General features: G+C 39.0%; 1 protein-coding gene across 2 annotated transcripts; it reads right to left on the minus strand.

The window, feature by feature from the left end:
• Positions 1-207: 207 nt before the first annotated feature.
• On the minus strand, positions 208-10,367 carry LOC119261536 (procathepsin L-like). 2 transcript variants are annotated; one of them, XM_037542152.1, is made up of 9 exons: positions 10,284-10,367; positions 8,940-9,056; positions 7,910-8,052; positions 7,097-7,291; positions 6,637-6,828; positions 2,536-2,701; positions 2,305-2,413; positions 2,101-2,203; positions 208-504 (listed from the first exon to the last, which is right to left on the minus strand). In XM_037542152.1, exons 1-8 carry the CDS (start codon positions 10,318-10,320, stop codon positions 2,104-2,106), a joined length of 1,059 nt encoding a protein of 352 aa, XP_037398049.1. In that variant the 5' UTR covers positions 10,321-10,367; the 3' UTR covers positions 208-504; positions 2,101-2,103. The 2 variants fall into 2 exon arrangements, with proteins under 2 accessions (XP_037398049.1, XP_037398050.1); XM_037542153.1 differs by having other exon boundaries at positions 8,940-9,040; positions 10,284-10,315.
• Positions 10,368-10,933: the final 566 nt, after the last annotated feature.

A 10,933-nucleotide genomic window follows, 5' to 3' on the forward strand; every position in this document is an offset into this window, starting at 1 on the left:
GGCCCCCTCTAGTGCTTATCAGTCATTTTCTGGTACAATGGGAGAAATAGGAAGTGGCCAGACTCCCTGTAAATTGTCTCTGGTTCTAATACAGATGGACGTTTATCAATCAGCTATTATGAGTTCTATTTTAATAATACAGATTGTGGCATGTGGAGAAAACTGTTCTGTTGAAGTAAAGTATTTGATGAAATAATGAACGCCTGGTCTGTTGACTGATGACTTTATTGCATTTTAAAATATTGGACTGACCATAAGCACAGCAATAATCAGAGCAGTTATGCATGTTATGAATTCTGTGAATGCTGGGAGTTTACAGAAACAGTAACATTTCACAACTTCAAAAGCTGATCTTTAAAAAATAAAGAAACGTTAAAAACAATAAGTAAATAAAAAAATGCAAAAGATAAAGATGAAAATTGCTGACTTTTTTTCATCATTAAATAAAACAGATCTGATCAGACTGTAACCTCCTCCTTGAGGGTTTCATGATGCCTCTCCAATCTGTAGAAAAACAACATTTAATAGAGTTAATTTACATGAACTGCTGCCTCTGCTTTGTTGTATTATAGTGATTCAAAATGTTAAGTACCTTCATTGGGCCTCATTCACCAACCATTCTTAAGAAGAATTCTAAAACCCACTTACATAGTTTTGACAAAGATTCTGACATTCACAAGTGTTTTCCTATGTGGGATTTGTTCTTAGATAAGAACAGAATCTACACACACTCGAGAGCACAAAGGTGAGAACAGTTCTGCACTTTAAGAACACGTCATGAATCTGACCTAGGTTTTTTCTCAAGAACACTCTTAAGAACAAACTGGACACTGGAGAATGAGGCCCAATGTTATTATACTTGCACAGTACAATGAAATCTTCTCTTTGCTTTTCCCAGTTTAGGGTTAAGTGCCTTACTCAAGGGCACAACAGTGGTAACAGTGGACCTGTGATCAATGGCCCAGACTGCAAAGCTGGCATTTTCCAACTATTTCAAGTATTGAAAATAATACCGGTGAGCTTAATTGTAGTTAATTGTAGTTGTAGTTTGGTTTCTGAATGAAGATTCACCCTTGAAAAAGCGACAGCCATGAGATACAGTTCGCCAGTGGTCTTTTCAACACAATGTCCATGGTGGTCTCTAGGAAATCTGTGGTTTTTACTACCCCCTTAATGTTGTTCACCTAGTTGTTTTGGGGCTATAGACCAATTAGATTTATGAAATACATTTCTGATGTTTGTACTAGTAACTGAGACTCAGTGTTGTTTAGCTTTTATCTATTTCATACTTGTACAACATTGCCTGTTCCTTATTAGTATACCATAGAACTATGTAGGGGTGGGTGCCATTTATTTTGATATATATTATTTCCTCCTGTTTACCTGTTGGGGGAGGAAGCTCCTGCTATGTTTTCTTTTTATATTTTCTTCTGAATAAGGGAAGTTAGTGTCAGGTGTAATACCCGTCCTCGCCACCAGAGGCTGGCCTCTCCCGAATACTGGCATTCTCCCTTGTTGCACCCGGACCCCTCACCTGCAGCTCATTTCACCTGGCTATTTAAGGACCTCCAGTACACTGCCTCAGTGTGAAGTATTGCCCGTTTTCCTGTATACCAAGTCTTCTCATTGTTGATGCTTTTTTGGATTGCCTTGACCCTTTCCTGTACTCTTTGACTCTGCTTCTCGATCTCCCTTTGGTGCTTTTGCTGGTTTTGGATTTTTCTAGTGTCTTGACCTCTGGACTGTTTTTGACTCTTCTCTGGTTTTTGTGTTTTGGATTAAATGGGATTATGGATTCTAATCAGTCTAGAGAGTCTAGAGAGATTACATGTTGGTTTTTTTGGTGTCAACCCACCCTGAAGCCAATACCTTTGTGACCATTTGCCTTTATACATCATACAACCTATTCATTTGAGCAGTAAATGGGTGTGCTGGTCTATTTGTTTTTATGTTGCTACCTCTTTTCCCCTAGACTAGATTAAACCTTGTGTGGACAGTAGAATGGTTGTAACACTAGACTTCCAAGAGCAACTTCTGTCCAAGAGCAGCTGGAACTAAACCTAACAGTGTAGTTCTCTGGGATGTTTAACTGAGACATACCTTTTAAACCACAGGGAAGATGGGCACAGTGGCAATGCCACACTGGTTGTCCTTGTTCCTTGACATCCTGATGTAGCCTTCTTCACCCCACTGAGCACCCCAGCTTCAAAATAAATGATATATTGTGTGTATATATAATAATGATACATATATGGATGTGGTCAGGAATTGCCTTTTTGGTAATTGGTTAGCTTGTTTGTTTACCTGTTTTTGACCAGCCAGTAGTCCTGTCTGAGGTTGTCGGTGCCGTAACCAACAATCAGGACAGCGTGCGTCAGCTTAATGCTGCTGCAGGCTGGCTCATCATACACACCTGCCATTAGAACATTCAACCATTAAGCTGGAATAACAAAGAGTATCATAAAAACAAAAACATGGCTCTGAAATTCTAACTTGGCCCCTGATGATGAGTGAAGGCTTGATTTTGAGGGTTACCTGAATGATAGAGCTGAAATGTGGGTCTGGACGTGTCTATGGCTACAGAAATAGGTCCGATTACAGCTACAGCATATTGCAGATTGTTCTCATTTCCACTGCGCAATACAATGTAGTCTTGGCAGGTAGCCTTAGCATTCTTTGGATTAAACTGGCACATCCCATCCTGGAGAGAGGGGGAAACAATCAGGAAGAGCTGATGTTGCTAATCAACCAAGATATACGCCAATCAGGCATAACATTATGACCACCTCCTTGTTTCTATGCTCACTGTCCATTTTATCAGCTCCACTTACTGTATAGATGCACTTTGTAGTTCTACAATTACAGACTGTAGTTCATCTGTTTCTCTGATACTTTGTTAGCCCCCTTTCATGTTCTTCAGTGGTCAGGACCCCCATGGACCCTCACAGAGCTATTTGCTGGATCATTCTCAGCACTGCAGTAACACTGACATAGTGGTGGTGTGTTAGTGTGTGTTGTGCTGGTATAAGTGGATCAGACAAAGCAGTGCTGCTAGAGTTTTTTAAACACCTCAGTTTTACTGCTGGACTGAGAATAGTCCACCAACCAAAAATATCCAGCCAACAGCGTCCTGTGACCACTGATGAAGGACTAGAGATTGACCAACACAAACTGTGCAGCAGTAGATTGGCTATTGTCTCTGACTTTACATCTACAAGGAGGACAGACAAGGTAGGAGTGTCTAATAGAGTGGACAGTGAGCGGACATGTGTTTAAAAACAGCAGCACTACTGTGTCTGATCCACTCGTACCAGCACAACACACATTAACACACCACCACCACGTCAGTGTTACTGCAGTGCTGAGAATGATTCACCACCCAAATAGTATCTGCTCCGTGAGGGTCCATGGGGGTACTGACCACTGAAGAACAGGGTAAAAGGAGGCTAACAAAGTATCAGAGAAACAGATGGACTACAGTCTGTAACTGTAGAACTACAAAGTGCTCTTATACAGTAAGCAGTGTTGGGCAGTAACTAAGTAAATGTAATTCGTTACTGTACTTAAGTAGTTTTTTTGTGTATCTGTACTTTACTTAAGTTTTTCCATTCTGGGCGACTTTTTACTTTCACTCCATTACATTTCAAAGTCAAGTATCTGACTTTTTACTCTGCTACATTTTGAGAAATCTGTCGTTCCTTTTGGTTTCTGTGTGTATAAAAACGTAACATGTCAAAACAAAAGAAGCGCAAAGCAAGAACACCAATCAGGGCACAGCGGTCACTTTGTTCTGAGCTTGTTTTGACCTGTTGGTCATACCAACCCAGTGCAGCACACGGTTCAACGTCAGTGCAGCAGCATAAAAAGCAGCACATACGTCGACCTACATGATGAACTAACCTAACTTGTATAAAGACCACAATATAGAAATATGTACACATATGCAGTCGTGACTGGCACGTTTCATTTTTTCTGAATTCATACAAACACTTTCATTTTATAGTAAATAAGTTTCAGTTAGTTTATGTTTATGAACAGAGACCTACAGATCAATACAGTAAAGGAAACTCATTTGTGATCCTGAGTTTAAAGCCAGTTTTTATTCAACTTGAAACTAATTTACAAAATAATCTTAAACTGAAACTTTGCTTGTGTGTAAAAAGTGATTTCAGAGTCACTCGGTTCTCCCTGATGGAAACTGATTGCCTTCAGTGTTTTGTGCTTATGATCATTTTAATAGACGTCAGCGTCACTAATTAATGACGTTCTATTAAAAGACTGGTTTACCAAGAGAGACGCTGGAGGACTTTCACCAAAAATGAGTTCATGAAGCGAGTCTTGTTATAAAAATTATAACAGGACATCAGAATCATAATTAATCTTTTAGTATTTTTACTTTTGATACTTAAGTACATTTGAAGGTAAATACTTCTGTACTTTTACTCAACTTGAGGTCTAGAGTAAGGACTTGTACTTTTACTGGAGTAATATTTTACCTTGGGTGTCTCTACTTTAACTCAAGTACATGATTCGTGTACTTCATCCACCTCTGCCAGTAAGTGGAGCTGATAAAATGGACAATGGGCATAGAAACAAGGTGGTGGTCATAATGTTATGTTTGATTGGTGTACAATGCTTCTTTAGTTTTACAATAAGACTGATGTAGCTAACAAGCAGGGCTGTTTCTTAATATAAGCAGGGTAAAGTTTTTAGGCCCCACAGACACCAGGGGGAGCAGTACTGACACACCGGACTTCCAGCAGAGGATAAAGGAGTGCATGCAACCCAGGCAGACTTGTACAGACTTCAGAAGCGACCAGAGAGGACAGACAAACACTGAGAAATTAAGCTACACATTTTTAATCTTGTCTCATATTTACATTTATGGCATTTTGGCTGACGCTCTTATCCAGAGCGACTTACAGTTTGATCATTTACACAGGTAGGCGAAGGTGGTGTTAGGAGTCTTGCCTAAGGACTCTTATTGGTATAGTGTAGGGTGTTTACCCAGGTGGGGATGGAACCCCAGTCTACAGCGTAGAAGGCAGAGGTGTTAAACACTTCACTAACCAACCAATATGTGTATTCTTTGTGCTGTACAGGGTGAGAAACACAATGACTCAAAGTCGAAAATCACACAAATCTGTACAGAGGTGTGCTCGACATCAATTTTAATTACGTTTAAAGGAGTCAGCTGTCTCATTTTCCTAGTTTCTGCTTGTTCTCTCCATTCCTCGTCCTCCTTTCCTCTCTTCAATTCCTCCATGCTCTTCTGGAGTAGGAGAGGAGCAGTAGCAAATATTTTTGGACACAACCCTACTCTTTCCATGTGTTTTGGTCTGTTTCCTTGCTCCTCTATAACACCACCTCTTCACCATCTCCTGCACCTGTTTTCATGCTGTTTGAGTTTTCCCAGGTATGTCTCATTAATTTTTCCTAGAATTATTAATAAATTATTAATGAATTATTATGGGGAAATTGCACTGTGGATTAGAGTTTAACCCAAGTGTAAACCTGAATGAGTCATGTGGGTGTTGAAACTCCATATCTGCCGCTAGATGGTTAATCTTACACCGTATCTTAAAAAATAGACATGGTTAAACTGATATTTAAGGCAAGATGATTGTAATTGAAGTACATTTTCAGCTCACGTTTATTATAATATAAATAATATTCCATACCTAGGCCCAAACACTTTCCACCGAAATGTGTTCTAGATTTCATGGCATATTTTCATTTAAGGCTATAATGCTTCATTAAACACGCACTCATCATGCTCAAACCTTTAGACATTTTTCTCCTGGGAATGATTTGGATAAAAGCACAAAATGTACAGTACTGTGCGAAAGTCTTAGGCACCCAAGACACATTTCCAAACCTCTCCTCGAGGAAGCCCAGTATTATATGTAGTTAAAAAGCAGCTCCTGGTTTGACCAATCAGTGCTTCAGTAAATTGTGGTCATGATGTAACTGATGATATTAGCAAGTCTCTGTGGTGGCTGTGAAGGTGTCAAGGAAAAATATGGACCCAAGAAATTCTTGTTTCTAAGCAAATTTTCAAGCAATTTACCTCAGCAGTGAGTTGTTTGAAAATTTGCTTAGATGCTTAAACTTTCACACTGTACTGTAGTGTATCCACATTCACACACATTTCTATCAAAAACATGTACATTTGATGCCTTTAAAACATTTTATGTGAATATTTACATGCAATATACACCCAGTATGCATGCAGACATGTATTCTTAGCCCCTCTGTGTGGTACAGCAAGTCAAAAAGATTCTTATTTTCCTGAATAGTTAGCATCCTCCATACTCTATGCTCAAATCCTCACATGTGGTGCTAATCTCCAGCAGACTTGCTTATGTCTTATGACATTTATCAGCAAATATGGACACAATTTTGGCTTAAGGTGGCTACTATTACTGTTTTTAGCTATGCTAACATACTTTTGTACATTTTTGATGTTATTGAGTAATCACTTGCTTATGATTAGCACCTTTTTCTTGTTAGCTACATTAGCAAATTAAAGATTCAAACTTCAGACTCAAAAATATCTTAGCTGAACATTTACATTTGTAAACAGAGGAGCATTTTCCAACTCAGAAGCTCCACTTGTCACTAGTGTTACCTCACCTTGGCCTGATATGGGTAGGTGTTCTCCATCTCCAGGCCTCCACTAGACATGACATAATCGAAAGCTTTGAAGTACCAACCGCCTTCACAGCCATGGTTTCCAAACTCCTGGGAGCAGTCCACCAGCTGTTGCTCGCTCAGGGACATCAGCTGCTTTGTCTTCCGAAACATCTGACCCTCTAGTGCCCCTGTCTGAAAAAATGGGGATGCATACAGAGTTTATTAAGTTAAATAAATATAACCAGCATACGGAAATACTGTACATATTGAGTAGATTTAAGTTGATTTCAATTGCCAAAATACTATTTTTTTAATATGATAAACAATCAGTATTTATCAGCTAATGAAAACTTTGCCCAATTTCAGCACCTCTATCATCTTACCCACTCTGTCCTCTTTCCTTTTAATTTGTTATCGCTCCATTCCATTTTTTATCCTCATCCATCCTTCTGTAACTTACCGCGCTGAAGGCCCAGCAGGAGTTACAGAGATGTTGGTTTTTAACTTCAGTCACATAGCCCATCTTCCTCCAATCTATATAATTGGGTACAGCAGCACCCCCTGCCTTTCTGAAATCAGTAGTTGCTCTGCGGGCCTTAGTCATGTTGAAGGATCCCAGGCAGCCGCTGAACCTGGCCTGATACTCCTGGTTGTCCTGTTGAAGAAAGAGATTGTGGAAAAAAGGAAGGTGGTGTAGTGAAAGATGGTGGAGAGGAAGATGGGGAGGGAGATGGTGTAGAAGATGGTGAAAAGGATGATGGTGGAGAAGGAGATGGTGGAGAAGATGGTAGAGAAGGAGATAGTGGGGAGAGGGAGATGGTAGAGAGAAGAAAGATGGTAGAGAGGGAGATGATGGAGAAGGACCAAGTGGAGAAGAATGTGGTGGAGAGGAACATGGTGGAAGAGGAAATGGTGGAGAGGGAGAAGATGGAGAGAGAAATGGTGGTGAGGGAATGGTGGAGAGGAACATGGTGGAGTGAAAGATAGTTGAAAGGGAGATTGAGGAGAGGAAGATGGTGGAGAGCCAGATGGTGAAGAGGAAGATGGCGGAGTGGGAAATGGTGGAGGAGGAGATGGTGGAGAAGATGGTGGAAAGGCAAATGGTGGAGAGGGAGATGGTGGAGATTTAATGACTTACTTTGAAGATATTGACAATAGTTACTTGGCAACACATAAATGACAGAGCTGCAAAGTGACAGGCTTTAGTAAAGTATGTAATTAAATAACATAATTTAAAACATTTGAGTGGGTTTGTCTGTATATGAGATCTCACCGTGTCTGCAAAGTGGTTCATGCTGAGTCTGTAACTTTTGAGGCCCTGGTCAGCCAGCATGTTGTGCTCCAGGACCAGCTTAAGATTGTTCAGCCAGATCATCTTGCGTTGAGATTCTTCTTCCACTGAACCATAACTCTTACCTGAGAGGAAACATGCAAACATACACTTTATTCCAGTACATGTATATACATAGAGTTTGAAGAAAACACATATACAAGGTTTCAGAACATAAAAAATAATCCCAGTACAATTCCTTAATTTACATAATGTACAAAAGTATACATAACCAATCCTTTTAATGGGTGAATTCACCTACTTTATGGTGCACATAATACTGACTAAACTGCACAATGACAGCTTGAATAATCTCCATAGAAAAGCAGTGACCAATGGAATGGGACACTTTAAGGTCATCATGCCTAATACCAAGCATGGACTAGAGTTCTACAAAGGCCCCCAGCATTGGGCTGTGGAGCAGTGGAACTGCATACTCAGGAGTGATACTTCATTCTTCATCTGGCAATCTAAGATGAGTTAGGAGAATGCTGGAGAACACTACCTGCCTGCACACAGAAGTTTGGTGGAGGATGAATAATGGGCTGTGGCTTTTTCTTGGTTGGGGCCCCTTTAGTGAAATCATGATGCTACAGCATACTCTGACACTCTAGAAAACTGTGTGCTTCTAACTTTGTGGGGCACTTTGGAGTGATTTCTAAAAAGAAATAGTTTGACAAGTTTGATGTGGAAGAACTTGATTCTCCTGTCCTTGATTGCTCTAAACTCAATTCAAAACTCAAAGTTCTAAACTAAAACCTTTGGGATCAAATCGAATGTCAACTATGTGCCAGGACGTATCACCCAACAACAGAATCATGAGATGTGTGATGTTCACTAGTGCTCTTGTGGCTGAATGAAAGCCAATCCCCATAAACTCCTGCTGTCTATTAACTTCCCAGGAGAGTGGAGGCTATTGAGATGGAGATGGAGATTTTGCTATACAGAAGCCAACATGACGTAGATTTCTCACCAAACTTCAGTTTCCAAGCGTTGAATTCCAGATCCTCCAGAGTGACGCTGGCAGCACCAGCCATGACCACAAGAGCGGTGACAGCAAGAAAAACCCTCATTCTGCACAGAATAAAATCTGTACGTAGGTAAAAGAGAACAGAACAAATGGAATTGCATTAATTCAATTTCAGTCAGTTACATTTAACTTTCACACTAGTATTATTTTAAAAACCTAATGCTTTTTGACTGAATCTGATGATTCAGAGTATATAATTGAGCTTCTGATTTAGCAGATTTCACTACTTTTACACTCTATAAATAAAGGTATATGAGTGCAATTCTCCTCTTTGGATGTATTGACAACATAATACACAATAATGTACAGAGCTATACAGGTTTCCGTGAACGTTTCCAGTCATACAGGTCAAAGCTCTTATGCTTTATGTTTGTTTATCATCAATTTCCAGGGCTGTATGGAACATTATTGAGCACGTAGCACTAGCGCTATAAAAACAGCAAGAGTTGTAGCACAAATTTATTTTATTTTTTTAATTTAAATTTATTTAAGACAAAAAATGACAAAGTGCATTGTAAAATACACATCTCAACAAGTACAACAAAGGATTATATTAACTGTGAAAAAAGACAAAAGCACCATGTAAAAGGTTTCTATTATAATATTCAATTTATAAAATGTACAGAATTAGTTTTCTTGAATAATTCAGATTCCCCACAATGGGGCCCTAGCGGCAAACTGCTTATTATTGAATGGTAACACTCTTATTTAATTATATATGATTTTTAATATAGTCAGTTTATATACAGTATTATTATATAGTGATTCGGTGGTTTTATCTCAATTTTTTTGTTTAATTTTAGGTACTAAAATTAGGTCCTACCCCCAGTACCATGTAATCTGTGTTATTATACAAAGATTACTATCATACAGATGTATGCAAAAGTTTGGGCACGCCAGGTCAAATGATGGGTTGAATTCCTGAGTCAGAATAAGCGAACACCATCCTCTACAGAGCACACACTGCAAATTTTAGTGCACGATTGCTGTTTATTTACAGAATTTAACGTACTGAAAACAAAAAATGCAAATACAAATGTGGCCTGTGTTAAAGCACATTTTATGTTGTACATTTTAGTTTTTCCAATATGTAAAAAAATTACACAGAAACTGTGCAGTAAAATAGTATGCATAGTGCAGTATATAATAATAATATGGTTAGATTGATCTGGATCTTACACTGTGAAAAGTGAAGTGATAAAAATAATCACAACTACTTTGAAGTGTGTACCTCACACTTGCCTTGTGAATTCTAGAACTAAAGGGACAGTACATTTCAACACGTACCTGTGTGTAATGTTCTAAAGCTGTGTCCTGACTTCATCCACTGCTCTGCTGCACCCCTCTGTTTTTATAGTGACTTGCATACACACTCTGCTCACCACACTCTGCTCACCACAAACTGCTCCAAAACAGCCTACGCAGTGTTTTCGATAGTGTTCCATTAAATGACTTCAAGGTGCTTTCACTAACCATTTTCAACTGAAAAAGATATACAATAACCCCATTTCCAGAAAAGTTGGGATGCTGTACAGAATGTAAATAAAAATGGAATGCAAAGATATGCAAATCATATAAACCATATTTTTAAAGCAAAATGCTACAAAGACAACATATTTCAAATGATGAAACTAATAAATTTGATATATTCCCATTTTGAATTTGATGGCAACAACATGCTCCAAAAAAGATGGGACAGGGGCATGTTGTGTTTCATCGCCTTCTCTTGTAACAACACTCTGCAAGTGTTTGGGAACCAAGGAAACCAGTTGCTGAAGTTTGAAAATTGAAATGTTTTCCCATTCTGGTTTGATACTGAATTTCAGCTGCTTAACAGTTCAGGGACCTATGTGTCATATTTATCATTGCATAATGTGCCAAATGTTATCAGTGGGTGACAGCATATGCATAGCATATGGACCCTTTTAATATGGAGC

Source organism: Pygocentrus nattereri, chromosome 10 (assembly GCF_015220715.1).
Source record: "Pygocentrus nattereri isolate fPygNat1 chromosome 10, fPygNat1.pri, whole genome shotgun sequence".
In the NCBI taxonomy this organism is placed as follows: Eukaryota; Metazoa; Chordata; class Actinopteri; order Characiformes; family Serrasalmidae; genus Pygocentrus; species Pygocentrus nattereri.